General features: G+C 35.6%; 1 protein-coding gene across 1 annotated transcript in view; it reads right to left on the bottom strand.

The window, feature by feature from the left end:
* Nucleotides 1–5,360: 5,360 nt before the first annotated feature.
* Nucleotides 5,361–17,527, bottom strand: part of LOC145991519 (luciferin sulfotransferase-like) — a 31,893-nt gene continuing 19,726 nt past the window's right edge. Inside the window, exons 5-6 of the mRNA XM_083127540.1 lie at nt 13,692–13,786; nt 5,361–6,060 (exon numbers count right to left, since the gene is read on the bottom strand). Of these exons, the coding sequence (XP_082983666.1) occupies nt 5,761–6,060; nt 13,692–13,786 (395 nt within the window). The 3' untranslated portion in view covers nt 5,361–5,760. The remainder of the gene's footprint in view (nt 6,061–13,691; nt 13,787–17,527) is intronic.

Raw genomic sequence — 17,527 nt, 5'->3', positions numbered from 1 at the left:
CCTGGTCTTCTCCAGATGGTAAAACTCATAATCAGATAGATCATATTCTCATTGATAAGAGAAGGCATACTAGTATAATTGACATTCGTACACATAGAGGTGCTGACTGTGCCAGTGACCATTATTTAGTAATTGCTAAATTAAGAGAAAGACTCTCAGTGATAAATCATAAGCAACAAAATCTAAGAGTTCTAAAATTTGATACAGGAAAGTTTACTGATGAAAGAATTAAGAAAGATTACCAAATTAAACTGTCAAATAGATTTGATGTTTTGCAGGATTTAAATGATGATGAAAATATAAATGAAACGGACGTAAATAAGAATTGGGAGCACATACGTAATGCAATAGAATCAGCAGCTAAATAAAGTATAGGATACCATAAGCCGAGAAAAAGTAAGCCATGGTTTGATAATGAATGTCATAATCTAATAGAAATAAGAAATCAGGCTAGACTTAGGTGGTTAAATAACTCTGATGATAAAAATCTAAACAATTATAATAGAATAAAGCGAGAAGTTAACCGCACGTTTAGAAGTAAAAAAAGAGATTACTTGAAAAGCAAAATTAACGAAATTGAAACAAACAGCAAAAATAAAAATATCAGAGATTTATATAAAGGTGTAAATGAGTTTAGAAAGGGGTGGCAACCTGAAGTAAACTTGATAAAAGATAAAGACGGTGATTTTCTAGCTGACCCAAGCGATATTCTAAATAGATGGAAGAACTACTTTAATGACCTTTTAAATGTCCATGTAGGAGATAAATCAGAATTAAATGAAGTCCACACAGCAGAACCTTTAGTTCCAGAACCTAACTTGACTGAAGTTAAGGATGCTATTAAAAGGCTAAAGAATAACAAAGCACCTGGCATTGATTTAATACCAGCTGAGTTAATTAAATATGGTGGAAATTCATTAATATGTCAAATTCATAACTTAATTTGTTTAATATGGAATAAAGAAGAAATCCCTCAACAGTGGAAAGAATCCATAATTGTTCCTGTGTTTAAAAAAGGTGATAAAATGAACTGCAATAATTACCGTGGAATTTCTCTACTCTCAACAACATATAAAATATTATCTAACATTCTTTTAACAAGACTAACTCCATATGCTAATGAAATTATAGGTGATTATCAATGTGGATTTAAACGTAACAGGTCAACTACAGATCAAATTTTTCACATCAGACAGACACTTGAAAAAAAGTGGGAATATAATCAAAATGTCCATCAGCTATTCATTGATTTCAAAAAAGCATATGATTCGGTCAAAAGAGATAAATTATATAATATATTAGTAGAGTTTGGAATACCTAAGAAGCTTGTTAGTATGATAAAAATATGCACCAGTGAAACAGAAAGTAAAATTCGTGTGGGTATTAATATGTCTGACAAATTTACAATTCATGATGGGTTAAAACAAGGAGATTCATTATCTCCATTGCTCTTTAATTTTGCCTTAGAATATGCTGTTAGGAAGGTAAAAGAAACTAAAGAAGGACTAAAATTAAATGGTGTGACTCAGTTGTTAGCATATGCAGATGATGTAGACTTACTGGGGGATGATGTGAATACAATTAAGAATAATGCTAAAATATTTTTCAAAACTGCTAAAGAGATAGGTTTGGAAGTTAACAAAGAGAAAACTAAATATATGCTTACAGGCCGAAACCAAGTGTTAGGTAATAATCAAAATCTAATTATTGATAACAACTCGTTTGAACCAGTTTCCAAATTCAAATATTTAGGAGTAGTATTAACAAATGAAAATGATATTAAAGAGGAAATAAAAAGTAGGCTTAATTCAGGAAATGCATGTTACTTCTCTCTTCATAAACTTTTGTCTTCTCGTTTAATATCTAAGAAACTAAAAGTTAAAATATACAAAACAGTAATTTTGCCTGTAGTATTATATGGATGTGAAACTTGGTCCCTTACATTGAAAGAGGAACAGAAATTGAGAGTATTTGAAAATAAGATCCTTAGGAAAATATTTGGACCTAAAAGTGATGAGAAGACAGGTGAGTGGAGAAGGTTACATAATTAAGAACTACATAATTTGTATTCATGTCCAGATATTATTAGAATGATTAAATCAAGGAGACTTAGGTGGGCAGGCCATGTGGCACGAATGGGAGAGGAAAGAGGAGTTTACAGGATTCTTGTTGGGAAACCTGATGGTAAGAGACCTGTAGGAAGGCCAAGACGAAGATGGAGGGACAACGTTGAGATGGACCTAAGGGAAATTGGTAGGGATGAAAAAGAGTATATAGAACTTGCTCAAGATAGGGAAAGATGGAAGGCCTGTGTTGCTGCAGCCATGAACCTTCGGGTTTAAGAAGGCTAGGGAGTCAGTTAGTTAGAACCTAATTCATACACAAAAATTTAGTTGCCAAGAGCATTCCACGCGTATTTTTTCTCCCGTATTATTAACGAAAGTATGACGATAACAGCATGATAACAGGACGTGGTCTACTGTCTAGAATGTTCGTTAATATCTTCGCGACCACTGTACCAAATATCATAGAAATTATCATATTCATAGAAATGCTTCATGTAAAAGAATCAGACGTTGCAGCGAAAACTCCATTTACTTCCATTGTAAGCAGACGAATACCAAGCACCGGGTTCAACACCAGCGCCTCTAGCGGATCATTTTCGAGTGGAACCAGCCAGAGCGCGCAGAACTGTGCCGTTTTCCACACTACGTTATTCAAGGCGCTGTAGTCAATCGGAGAAACCCAGATCGCTCTGCAGCCACTGCTCGAGATGTAGTTTCTTCCTAATTATCCCGTACCGTAGACCAAGTAAGTTAATGAAAAATACGTAACCATTTCCAACCAAAACATTTTTTTTCATTTAATGATATATGCTAGAAATAAATATTCAACATGCAACATACCGAATAACATATATCATGTAAATTAACAAAATAGTTTTATCGTTAATTTTTTTTGTTGCCATGCTTGCAGCGTGTGACTAATGGAAGGATCCTTGGTAAGATTCTGCTAACATTTTGGAAAGTTGTCGTGAGTCGAAAAAGGTGTACGGTAAAAGGAAAGAGAAAACAATTAAACACACACTTGACATTCCTCATAACCAAAACAGAGCACACATAATTGCATTCCTGAGGCTGAATATAATTCAAGGGGTTAGTACTCTATGATATTAGAGAGAGAAATCTATATACGCGCTACAGGTTTCTCTGTGATATACCCATATTTGATTGCTACATTGACAAAAATATTGCGCTAGTCTGTGAACATTTTATTTTTATCAATTTACTGCAATTTTGTAAAAGCTATTACAGGCCAAACTTGCCGGTGAATAAACAAATATTTAATCTGACCCTTCCCACTGTGACACAGATCGAGAGTCTTCTTTACTCGCAGCCACATGACTTATCAGTATCTAAACATGCTTTTGTCAAATTTTTACTAGTTAAAATTAAAATGTTAACGTTTGATATTAGTTGAAAATTAATCTGCTGGTACGCATGCCTTCCTGAATATACAATTCAGTGGCGTACGCAAGGGTGGTTACGGGGTTTAAACCCCCCCCCCACTTGAGCTTTTGAAATATAAAAATGCTGCGGAAAAAAATAAGGTACTATTATACGATAATGTTACTTGGTAACATTCTGCAGCATTTTTATATTTCAAAAGCTCAAGGGGGGGGGGGTTAAACCCCATAACCACCCTTGCGTACGCCACTGAATTGTATATTCAGGAAGGCATGCTTACCAGCAGATTAATTTTCAACTAATATGAAACGTTAACATTTTAATTTTAACTAGTAAAAATTTGACAAAAGCTTGTTTAGATACTGATAAGTCATGTGGCTGCGAGTAAAGAAGACTCTCGATCTGTGTCAGAGTGGGAAGGGTCAGATTAAATACCAAGTAACATTATCGTATAATAGCCTAGTACCTTATTTTTTTCCGCAGCATTTTTATATTTCAAAAGCTCAAGGTGGGGGGGGGGGGGGTTAAACCCCGTAACCACCCTTGCGTACGCCACTGAATTGTATATTCAGGAAGGCATGCGTACCAGCAGATTAATTTTCAACTAATATCAAACATTAACATTTTAATTTTAACTAGTAAAAATTTGACAAAAGCTTGTTTAGATACTGATAAGTCATGTGGCTGCGAGTAAAGAAGACTCTCGATCTGTGTCACAGTGGGAAGGGTCAGATTAAATATTTGTTGGTACTATTATCGTATGAGGGAAACACCTACGAATCATATATTTCAGACTTCTTTACATTGCTAACGTGTTATTTTCGAATGTGGAACATTTCCTAAAGTGAAATAATGCATATCAATGTCTAGTTCTTAGATTTACGAGTACTTACTGTTACTTGTTGTTTCGAATCTGTAACACATTATGGCCGTGATAGCGTACTAGTTTAGGGGGCGTTCTGAGAGTGTTTTGTCGATTTATGCAGTGTTGCAACCTCGTTCACCGGAAAATATCTACTTTCGTGCCAGGATTTGAAATTATGCTAATACGTCGCAAACCATTGACGTTAACCCCACAAACCATTCACGTTAGCCCCAAAAACCATTTTCCGTAAGGTTAGGTTAGGATAAGTTAGGTTAGGCAAGCATAGTTAAAAAAAAAAAATACTCGACACGTCATGTTCTAGTGAAAACATGGCGAGGCTGAAACACTGGCTACGGGGTTGCATCATCTTAACACACGGAACATTGCACTCTTGTGCAGAAAGCAAATTGAGGGAGCAGAAACAGCGTGTTGGACAGAGATTTTCGCAGAAAACAACACGCATTCACATTAAAATGGATCAAATCTACATTCAGGAACTTCCACAATGCTAAAGAAAATTATTTCCGTAAGTACTTTCTCCTGTAAATTTGAAGGAATCCGTTTCCCTCATACGATAATGTTACCAAACATAAAAATGGCCAATTTATCACAGTCAAAGATCTGCGACAATACTATTACTACTGCTGCTGCTGCCGCTATTACTACTACTACTACTACTAGTACTACTGCTGCTGCTACTACTACTACTACTAATAATAATAATAATATGAATTATTCTTTCCATGCACCATTACATGGAGGAACGCACCAAACACACGTGCCTGTCAGAGTGAATGTCTTGAAAGTAAAATATGAGGGCAACTATAATTTAAAGAGGAAAAAATTTGTTTTGTATCTCAGCTGCAACAATGAAAGCCTGTTCATGGAAAAATTGATTTGTGGCTTTTTTAATGAGAAATGAAACGTACACTTAATAACCGTTAAATAGGATGAACACTGACAATTACAAGAAAAACAAATTTGTAGACTTATTCTGCTGTTTATTTAAAAAATTCATATTACATTATACATTACACTATAACTGCATAATATTATTAAATAATATACATAGAAATGATAAAGATTTATCATTCCTATCATAAGTGTTCAATTTTAACTAAATATAGTACTAATGACCATTTCGAATGTACAGAAAACTTTTAAAATATGAAATGGATATCAAGACATTCCTTGCAATGCCTCAAAATATTTAAGAATACAATATTAACATCCTGAGCTTTCAAGACTGTCATCAGAAAAAAAGGCAGCTTCTGGTCTATAGAACATAACTGACTGAAAAATTTATGTTGTGCAAGAGTGGAATCTGTAAGTTCTGTTGAGTACCATGTACAATAATGAATAATGCATGTATTTGTTTGGTATGAATGAAAAAGTCATTACAGTGACCCACAACAACATTTATGTAATCTAATCAAAGGCTATTCCAGTTCCTTTTGCATTTTCTTCAATCCACTTGTCGAACTTATCCTCCAATTCTGAATTTATGTAGTTCTTCCAATCTCCAACCTGTCCCTTTCGTATGAATCTTTCATCGCTTTTTTCAAGGAATTCTTGGCCTTTCATCACTGAAAGCCATGGCTCAAGATTTACGGATGGGTTCTTTTTCATGCTGTTGAAACTGCAATGTTCTTTGACCTTTGCGATTTGATCTTCATCCAGACTTTTGCCAAGGAACTCTGCTATTTTCTTAATTGCAGTGTCAGGATCCTGTTGAGAGGAAACAGTTTAAATAATACACTGTTAATAACTATTCAAATAATCAGAACTAACAAAGAGTGTTCAGTTGTGGAGTTCTTTCACAAGCATCATCTGTATCCTTCCACTGTCATTACTACCATACTTTTGCTCCATAAGAAAATAATTCCCATCTGTTCCAATGTTTATGGAATGGAAACTGGTAGTTTTAGAGCTTAGAACAGTTTGTGTTATTTTCCTGGACATGTACATTCCCCAATGGCGCAGTGCTAGCATTGTTGCCTTTTAATCAGGGGACCCTGAGTTTGATACCCAGTGGAGGCACATAGTGGCACACTGTAGGTCCAGTCCCGATTAGCCTTACTGTGCATAAAGTGGACTTAAGACACCAAATCAACCAACCAAAAAATCTGAAGAAGAGGTTTAAGTTGTGAAAATGCCAAAACAGTTTTTGTTATAAAGGAAATCTTCGAGCCTGGCAAAATAGCACATGAATATTTTGATTTAGTTACTTTTGACTGTCATTTTTTAACAGTGTAGTTGCATACAGATTGTTACTATTTTAGAATAATGCATTTTGTAACCAAGGGTCTTGCATTAGACATGGTTTGTTCAAATTTATATGGCTGCCTCTGCATATATGCTCTTTGCACCTGTCTCAAGTTGCAGGGGAATTCCTTTTAACTAAAATCTACACCAGTTTGTAGAAATAGACAAATAGACAGAGGTGTCATTAGGGGGGGGGGGCTGACAAATGTTTATGCATTTTACTCAAAATTTTACTTTGGTGACAAATGTGACAAAATAGCTCTTCAGCAAATTTTGCTTACAGTTTGAAACACTGCTCTTCAATTTTCCGTGGTATGAGCCCCTAAGCGAGACATTTCTTTCAACTACTCATTTTCCTGCTTCTTGCAGGTCCAAAACAAACAGATCCCTTTTAGGGAAACTGGAGACCTTTTGAAAATGCACTTTCCCTTCCTGTCCACCAGGTCAAAATTCCAACGAATATTCTGGTAAAATGGTTCCAGAAGCTGTCCATATGCTCTTGGGGTTGAACTTGCGTTCACTTCTTCCGAAGGTCTGGAAATGATTCTCATTCCTGTCTCAGATTATGGAGATTGCCATAATGGAGATGCATGTGATAAACGTTGCAAGATAGAATTTCAGGAGGGAGGTGCCGCTAATATATATATATATATGGCTGTAATGAAGATTTAATGAGAATTTGTTTCATGTTTTTCATGTATTTATAAATAATGTACACTGTTGGAATGAAATATAACTCGCATGGTAGCATTTTGAGAAGCTGGGTTCTCCATATTGTTGACAATTTGGCGAACCCAGCATGGTGCAATTTTCGCACTGACACATCCCAACCTCCTGAAGAAATGCACTTACCCATTGTGCAACTATGAGATACGGCTAGGTATTGTTGCTACAGGCTTCATGCAAGTATTAATGACAGATATGGTGTAATGGCCATAGGGATTAAAAATAATTATAGGTATGAAGTAATACATTTAAGGAATTTACCTGATAATATTCAAATAGTTGGAGTAACAATAGATAGTACTACATTTGATACACTATATAATCCCCTTCATCTAAATTACTGTGTTCGTTCTGGTGTAATCTCTTCCAACAACTTCCGGCAAATACTTCTATTATAATCTATTATAACCACAACCCACTCCACCATCACAACCAGATCCCAGTAACAAAACCAAGTGGTTTGCCTTTCCCTACCATTCTACCACATCCAACCGCCTTACCAAAGTCCTGTGCCCCTACAACATCCAAATAGCACACAAACCAACCTCCAAAATAGCTGACCAACTGAACAAACATAAACGGTACTTCATCTCCCCCCCTCAACAATCCAGGTGTCTATGATGCTGAATGTGAGTGCAAGGTTCATTACATCGGCAGATCCATCAGGCCCATCAGTGAGAGAATTCAGCAGCACCTATCAAATGCAAAAACTGCCCAACCCACCACCAGACTTGCCAAGCATATCAAATTCCACAACCATAAAATTGAGAAAGTACATGCCAAATACAAAGCACACACTCTCATAGACACAAAAATTAAAGAAACACACAGCATCATGCACTACAACCATGAACTGAACATATATAGTGGTCAGGCACACCACACCTGGCTTCCGTTACTGCAGCAATTAACACCGTTGAAAAGCAGATGACGTGTACACAGACATACAGGCAACAGCAGCACACTTGGCGGTGATTTAGGAAAAAACAACAGAAACGCGCCAAGCAACAACACAACGAATTCCAACGAGGATGATGGCAGTGGCTACCAAAATTAATAGAAAATAATGTAAAACAGCTTTGCGCAAAATGTGAGTACCTTAATTATAAAATTAGATTTAAATTAGTCGTCAACCCCTGGGTGCAACGGACCTTTTGCAGACCGGCGGTTGAAAAACACTGGCACTAAAACTGAAGCAGAAGAAAATAAGACTGGCCGCAAATGGCAAAAGTAAATCTATTTAAGAAATCTGGACTGGACCTACATTTCAAAATTAGATCTGAAGCATTCTGCCTCCACTGAGGATTGAACCTCAGACTCCTTCTTATTACAAGGCAACAGCATTACTTTATGCCATTCCAGAGGCCCATTCATGATTATGGAAGGACCTTCTATCAAAATGCCAGCATTTTTTCCGGCAGATCTTGCAATTTGTTTTCTGTAATTTACAGGCTAAATTAAATCTTAATCTCTGATGAAGTAACAATCTCGTTAAGTATAGAGAACATTCAGACCGAAGCAATACATTACAGTGGGGGTGTAACATTGAAGTGGCAAGCGACATGGGCCCCTTCAGTCTATAAGCAAGCATTCACCACATAACAAGACCGAGGCGCACACAATGTGTGCCACTGAAGGAGCTTTCAGACTGAAGTCACAGATGACAAGTGACACAGTCTCCTTCAGTATAAAGCAAAGCATTCACCGTGCATGCAAGAACAACTTACTGAAGCAGCACGATGCACACCATTGAGAAAACAGTATAGTCCGAGCAACATGCAAGTGACATGTTTAGCTCGTTGTCGCACTTCAGTTCAAAGGGTTGAATGGATAACTGAGGGTCTGCTTCCAAGTGACACGTGTCACTTGTTGCTTCGGTCTGAAAGTTCCCTGAGAAAACTGTACAGACCAAGTGACAAGCGTCATTTTCAGCTTATGTTGTTTCAGTTCGAAAGATTGCATTTACTTCTAAGGGTTGGTTTCCAAGAGCCACGTGTCGCTTCCATCTGAAAGCTCTGTTAAACAGGATATATACACACATTCACGTAATATGTATACTTCGCGACTCACAGGCCCACACTTTTTTTATCACTAAAATTCAAGAAACCATTTTATTATTGAATCACTGCTTCCTTTGCTGATTACGTAAGCAGTTATTTATTAATTATGATAATCACAAAAATTACTATCATTATTAAAAAAAAAAATAACCAATTATTGCATGTGTGTCACATCATTCACTAAAACTCAACAAAATCCATATTAATTGTTATTAATGCTTTTTAGTTTGCAGAAATGTATTTGTTTATTATATATAATAATTACAAAAAATTCTATAATTACCAAGCAATTATATGCTGTCACGAGTTTCTCGAATGAGACACATTCAAAGATGGCACCTGATATGCCACCAAGTGCATTTTGCCTACCAAGTGCATTTTTGCCTCCTAATTACATTACATTTATGTTTTTATGAACAAAAATAATAAAGAAATATCGGGAACATCCTAGGAAACAATGTAATTTATTATTTTCAAACAGTTGAAAAATCTAAAAAATAGAGGTGGTGGGCCTGCGAACCCCTCCCCCCAACTCCCCGGTTAGCTAGGGTTAAAATTGTATCTGAATCACTATGCAATATGTGTCCACTGGGATTGGCCAATATCTGTCTCTTGGTTGCTACATGATGTAATTTTTTTTACCTAGTTGTAAAATATGTCACTACAAACCTGTAAACACATAACAGTAACTTCAAGTGAAATAGGTTAGCTGTAATTGGTAAAAAGCCATACAAGCCAAAATTTCCAGGTTTTTCCAAAAAAGCCAGCTCTTTATAAAAAAAAAAAACGTCCATTCAAAAAAGCCAGCTTTTTTGCAACTCTAATTAAAAGTATAGTGGGATTATTATCACAGAGAAAAATTTATGTTAGTTATGGTCATCAACTTTCGAATGCTCGCACAACTAGTCAAGGACTTCCGCAAGGTGCGGTGTTAAGTCCAACATTATTTAATTTGTATAGTTATGATGGTAAACAAGTATTGGAGTATGCTAGATTATTGCAATATGCAGATGGTATTGTTATATACAAAAGCAGCAAGAATCTATCTGATGGTATAGAGAAAACACAACTGGCTTTAAACGAATTATGCAGATGTTGTGATAACAATGGCATAAACATTAATGTAGAAAAATCATCTGTAATTGTGTTCCATAGAAAAAGATTACAAACTCCAGTTGTGTTAGACATTAATGGATCACACATAAAACAAACTAGGACACACAAATTTCTTGGCATTATGTTGGATGATAAATTGAAATGGAAATCCCAAGTAGAATACATGGAAGAAAAGGCTCTTAAGACGTTTAATATTATAAAATGCCTCACAGTCAAGAAAAAGTGGGGAGCAGATCCTAGATTACTCCACATTGTTAACAAGCAAATGCTAAACTCAAGATTAGAATATGGTTCTTTCTTGATTAACAATAATCTAAAGTAAGCATTTGGGAAAATATCTTCAATACAATATCATAGTTTATGCAGAATCTTCGGTCTATGGAAAGGAACACCGAAACAAGCGATGTTTGTTGAATTAGGAGAACCACCATTTCAACTACGGGCACAATATCTTGCGAGAAAATTCTTAAAAAATATGTTTTTCATATCCAGTCCTATAATGCCAAAATTATCACTTTTACAAGCGATAATGTCATCATCCCGTACAGCTAAATATAAATTAAATCTTCCAATCTTATTCACAGCATACAAGTCGATTAAGGATTTCATACCGAAAGTTATTAGATTTTCAACGTCTCCGTGCTTTACGACAAGACTATTTTAAATTAGCAACAATAATGATCATTCACTTTCCTCCATATCCAGATAAAGATACACGAACGTCAATGCCAAGAATGGTGAATAACATATTCATGGAATATGTACACTCTGTAGTGCATGAAGATTTATATATATATACAGACACATCAAAGTCTGCAGCTGGTTACACTGGAGCTGCAGTATATGGCAATAATCTAATGGAATACAAAATCTACCCATTACCAGCAGAATTTTTAATGTTCACGGCAGAAGTGTATGCTATTTGTCAAGCATTGTTGTATATACAGGAGAAAAACCTCAAGAGGGTAGTGTAGTGATTGCCACTGATTCAGTGTCATTCTTACACTCCCTGGGGTCGATAACAGCTGATTACTATGTAGACTGGTACATTGTTAACATAAAAATTTTGTATCACAAACTAACCAACTCAGGTTACAATATTTCTTTTGTCTGGACTCCTGGGCATACATCCATAGAAGGAAACCACATAGCAGATGCATTAGCCAAGTACACAGCTGAAGAATCAAGTCATCGATTGCTTCGGATTAAATTTTCTGCAAAAGCGCTACAGTCGCATTCTAAAACAGAATTGTTGAAAAGTTGGCAGAAACAATGGACAATTACAGGGAAGACTAATGGGAAAAAATATTATTCAATTCAACCACTTTAAAGAAACTCTTTAACAAGCCTTCTTAGATGTCGGCTAAATTACACCCTAGCACCTAAAGACTTGTACACTAGGAAGATTTTACAATCCCCAATCTGTCAGTGTGGTGCAACTGAAGGAACACCTGATCATATTATATTTGAATGTCATCTTAATGTAACTACGCATGATTATTTCTTAAAGAGATCTAAAAGAAGCAGGATATAATGGCGCATATGCCTTGTCAACACTTTTGAGGAACCCAACTAAGAATATAATATATGTACTTAGCAACTATATTGAGAGAGAAAATATTGTATTATAAAATTATGAAATTTAAAACAAATGTAACTGGTGCATAGCTGAAAAGCTACAACCAAATATACATTTATAAAAAAAAAGTATTAATGACATTCTCATGCATTTTTGCCATGGGACACATGGATTTTGGTCTAAAATTGCTGTCTTGCCTTGGCAGTACACAAAATTATGATCACTTCAACCTTGTACATACACAACAGCACTCGCTGATCCAGCCACTTTTGGTTGATTGATTCATTCCATCCACTAGTTCATATATAGCATAGTAGGTACAATGATATAGGATAGGTCAAAATTTACAATTGCAAATGTTTTCAACATTCATTACTGTATACTAGAGCACTGCATTGGACCACTTTTGCTCGCTCAAACTCGATCGAATCTCCCACGCTTGAGCGAGATTCGCTCGAATATATAGAACATCAAATATCATTTCAATGTGACAATAATCCTACAGATATATGTGTAAAATTCGTGCTGGTAGTTTTAACCCATAATCATGTATTCATTTTCATATATTGCTATGTATTGGTAAGATAGGCTAAATTACATTTTAACATGGATGTGATAACAATGACTACATTCACTTTAGTTCCAATTTCACTGCATCTTCCACTTCACGAAGTATATTTGAAGGCCCACTACCACAGACAAATTACGGTTGTATGTGAACTACTAGACTTCGAGCGTATACCGATCGTTTGAATGTTCGAGCATTATTCTCTCTTCCTGACAGTGTTGCTACTTTTAAATTTACAACCCATGTATTATACATATTTTGCTACTTTCTGCATCAAATAAGCAGTGATATTTTCCATGGGGGGGGATACATGGGAATAAATAAACAGGGATACATTGGGATAAATATATGAATGGAACATGAAGCTGTACCTGTTTGAGCATAGTATATCTACATTGATGATGAAAAGTGCATTGTATACCCTGTCCCAGCTAACTGTAGAGCAGGGTCGCGCATAGTGGCAGAGGAGGAAGAGGAGGAAAATCGAGTGGTGAAAATGTAGGGTTACCAACCGTATGGTCCTGATGTTCATGTACCGAAATTTCATGGCGTGTACGGACGTACTGTCCAGACCTTAGTCTGTATGCTAAATGTACGGCTTGTCAAAATTTGCACTTGCTGTTTTATTCCTAATATTTCCATAAGAAATTCTTAAAACAATCATACAAGACCTGGAGAGAAAAATATGGTCCGTTTGCCATGTATGGTTTTATCATTTTCAAAAGTTTGCAACACTGCCAGAGTGAAGCAGGTAAAGAGGGTAACTGCAGTTGTCCAACGAAATCCCATTTTTCTCACTGTTCATTGGTGGAGCCGTCTCGCATCACTACTTGCGCAGAGACTTGTTCTCGTTCGCCTGGTCGACAGTTAGCTGGTACAGGATATAGGTATTTATAATGTTTCTACCTTGGGCATGGACACTACAAAGACTCATATTTCTTGGCTTCATGCCACTTCACACTTAAGCTAAACAACCATTAATAATTGTGTTTTTCAATGTCTATTGGTAAAGAGCAAGGAATTGGAAATGAGGTGATTTTATTACCTTCTTCATTTCTTCATATTGAAGATACAGCATGTAAGGTTCATTCCTCTTCTCCCAGAATGGTAGAACATGCTTCCAGTAGGGACCAAACATAACTGGAAAGAAAGGCAGTAGTTACATTTTTTTTTTTTTGTGCGTGGGAAATTAATAATTAAATCTTAACTAAATAGATAAGAAGAACTACTTCTTTAAAGATAATCAATAAATATATACGAGTCTACAGAAAGAAGAGAAAGTAGTATCATACATAGTGATACACTAATCACTTCACATAGTTTTATTTGGTTACATTTCTAACCATATGATTCTCACTGATCTTCAAATCATGGAAGTAGACATGTGAATAATATAAAATGAGGGAATTTCTTAAAAATATGTTAAAAACTTGGAAAAAGTCAGGGAATATTAACGAAGGTGGTGGTACAGGGTATTCAACCTAATAGCAGTGCTCGAAGTGAGGGGAGTTATTCCCCAACTATAAAAATTTTCAGGAAGCATCCCACAGCTAACCCCAAGGTTCGACCAAACATCTCCAGCCAACATTTTCCACTTCAAGCACTGCAAAACAGTATATCTTCAAATAATTAAATTAGTTTCCAAATTTAGGCTAAATACCCTATAGAGTGGGATGCATAAGTATGAACAAGGAAATTGCCCATCAGTATGTGTATACTCTTTGTTTTATGCAATGAGAGCTTTTAGAATTTTAACAAAATACCAAACAAGCCATTGACAATCTCTACACAAGCATACGTAAAAATCTATTCCATAAAAAGCATGCAGGATGCAAGAGAAAAATTAATGGAAATAGTCATGGATCATTTGTGGAGCAATACTTATTCATCCACTGTACTTGCAGTGATGTGCATTTTTCACATGTTTGAAAACCTTAATTTGATACAACTGTTTGTAAGTGACAAGAAATATTTAAAAAACTAATATTGCTTAAAAATAGATCCATTGCTTTCATATTTCCACTTTACAAGAAAAAAACAACAATAACTGTAATCAGAGTTAGCATAAGTTCATTACAAAATGGCCTGGAAATTTATTTGGAAGTACTTGGAAAAGTTATGTCATTTGTCCTAGCAAAATCATTGGGAACCCTGAGCCAGGCTTTTACCTTTGATTGAGTGCATTTTTATTGACATTCTTCCATCAGTTTAATGCTATTTCACATGTGTTTGCTATATCATATGAATATTACTTTCACCTTATGGGCAATTTTCTTATTTATTTATGTTTATTTCAGTGCGATTGTTTAACCACCTTCACTTAAAGGTTTTACACTTCATGGTCTGATACCATCCATTTTCAGTTCATATCTTTAGTACGAAATGTGCTCTTCTAGTAAAAGGCCAAAGGAAAGTACCACCAGTTTTTTGTTTTGGGCTTAGGAGAAAGTTACTCCTTCTTTGGTAAGCTTGTTTGTTTTGAATATTATTTATTAGGTCTAGTTCAATGTGTAATTTGTATTTGTATTGTTGCTATTTTATCTCACTCTTCTGCCACTTTTGTGATGGTGAGGATGAGTGATGATAACATTCATTTCCAAGCCTGGACTTTGGTGGCAAGATTGAAAGCCGATCACTTAGTTTACTCAGCCACCGAACTGAGAAGTTCAGTTCAGTCAGTATGATATAAAAGCATTTACTTGTAGAAGTAGTTAGTTTTTCAGCTTACTTTTCACTGTTGACACAGATATGGGCTAAATGCTGCTTTTGGTCTGAATTGATATGAGTGAGTATCCTTGCAGATGCCATTCAAGAATTTGCCTGGAAACACTAAACCTCTGCACCAGTAGATGGCCACACATGTATATTCAGGAGGTAGCAGATTCAATATACAAGGATGGCCATCCTGACTCTTTTCTTGTGGTTTTTCTGAGTGTAGTTTTGTGAATGCAGATTTGTACCAATACATTTTTCATGAAGCTTGTATCGATGAAAGAGAAAGGATTTACCTTCAGGAATAAAGGTTGTGTTTGTACTTATCTGCAATGATTATTGTGGATTTTCACCAATGTTTTACCTGCCCCTAGCATTGATCATCATTTACCAAGGTCTGTAGTAAAACATAAACTTATTTATTTATTTATTTCGTCTTCTTTTACATGGCAAAGTTAAGGCTGTGGAGCCTTTTCTTCCACTTGACCATGTTTACAAAAGAAATTGAATATGAAATAATAAAAATATTGAAAAAACGAAAGAAAAAAATATAAAAAATTACAGAGAAATAAAAAATATAAAGATAAATTACATATAAGAAAGGTAATCTAACCTATAGATATGGGCACACACACTCGCACTCACACATACATATTTTTGCCCTTACACACGTACAAGCAAATACATAACACTACACTTACTTAAGCACAGTCCAATATTACACACTTAAAACACAGTCCAAAACATACTTCATGGTGCAGTATTACTTTGAGAGCTAAGGCATCGTAATTAGCTTTCACTGTGTGATATGTCAATGGCCACATGAAGTCCTGCCTTTTTAGACTCCCACCTGCTAAAATAATTCTGTAGCTTACTGGCAGCTGGCTAATATACCAAGTAAACTGCCACCTGCTAATTTTTCTTTCAAAGTAGCACCTCAATTTTACTCGTGATGTTAGGTCAGTAGTGTGATTTTAGATTTCAAGTGATAATAGTACCTGCCAGTGGTGGCTGCTTAATATACACTACCATGGTATATCATGTTACCCAATTTTCTAAAATGGAAAGAAATAAAAGAACAATTTTCATTGATATATAAAACACTAAAGTGAAATAAAACTTCCTGTGTTAAGAGGCTCAAAAATTTTCAGTGCACTATGTATATTTTCCATATGCTGTTGAGCTATAACGAATACTTCATTGCACGTTTTCACCACCCCACACATAAATACACTACTGTCATGAAGGGGCTACATCCTCTTCTGAAATTTTGAGAAAAATTTAAATTCTCAAATGAAAGTAGTGAAGAACTCAGAAAAAAACAAAGCAGTAAATAAACTCCCCCCAAATGACCTCTAATGACCATTTTTGTCTTTGAACAACTTTTAAAATGAAGGTTAAAAATGATAATTGCAAAATATTTTATAGTTTAACTCACTCCTACCTAGAAAGCAGCTATGTGATACCCACTTTTACAATTCCAGCTTCCTCCAAAAGAAATCATGATGGTGGTTCCAAGTCAGTGTGTGTGGTAGCGTCCCCACCTTGTAATCAAGGGGTCATGGGTTCGATACCCGGTGGAGGTACATAGTCGTTCGGATCCCACTTTAAGCTGTAGGTCCAGTCTCGATTATCCTATATGTGCATAAAATGGACTTAAAACAACAATTAAATCCAACCCAATCCAAGTGAGTGTGTGTGAGGGATCATTTTAAATACAAGAAAGTATATTATCACATGTAGCACGCATCTTTGAAAAAGTCACAAGCAGCTGCTGGGATCTGGAACTTGTTGTACTAAATTAGCATTTGCCAACCATTCAGTGGACAAACCTTACAATGCATTTTCTCTAAATGTTGTTGTTACTACGAGATACCCAAGTGGCTGATCATAGTGACTGGTTGACTAACAATTTCATCACTCAGGGTTCCTTAGTTCTGGATATTTATTTGTGAGTCATTAGCTTCATCTATTCATCATTCATCCTCATCTTTGGAATAAACCTACAGAGATTATTTATTTCTCCCATTCTTATCAACAGAATTTGTCCATTGATTCCCAACCTAGTGTGTATGGGAGATTTCATCATTATCACATAAATTTTGCATGTAAAATTTAACCTTGGGGTTGTCATTGTGCATCAAAGCTTGATAGTCATATCACAAGTAT

The sequence above is a fragment of the Lepisma saccharinum genome, chromosome 8, assembly GCF_977018435.1.
Source record: "Lepisma saccharinum chromosome 8, izLepSacc3.1, whole genome shotgun sequence".
Classification (NCBI taxonomy): domain Eukaryota; kingdom Metazoa; phylum Arthropoda; class Insecta; order Zygentoma; family Lepismatidae; genus Lepisma; species Lepisma saccharinum.
This window is presented reverse-complemented; position numbering and strand designations above follow the sequence as displayed.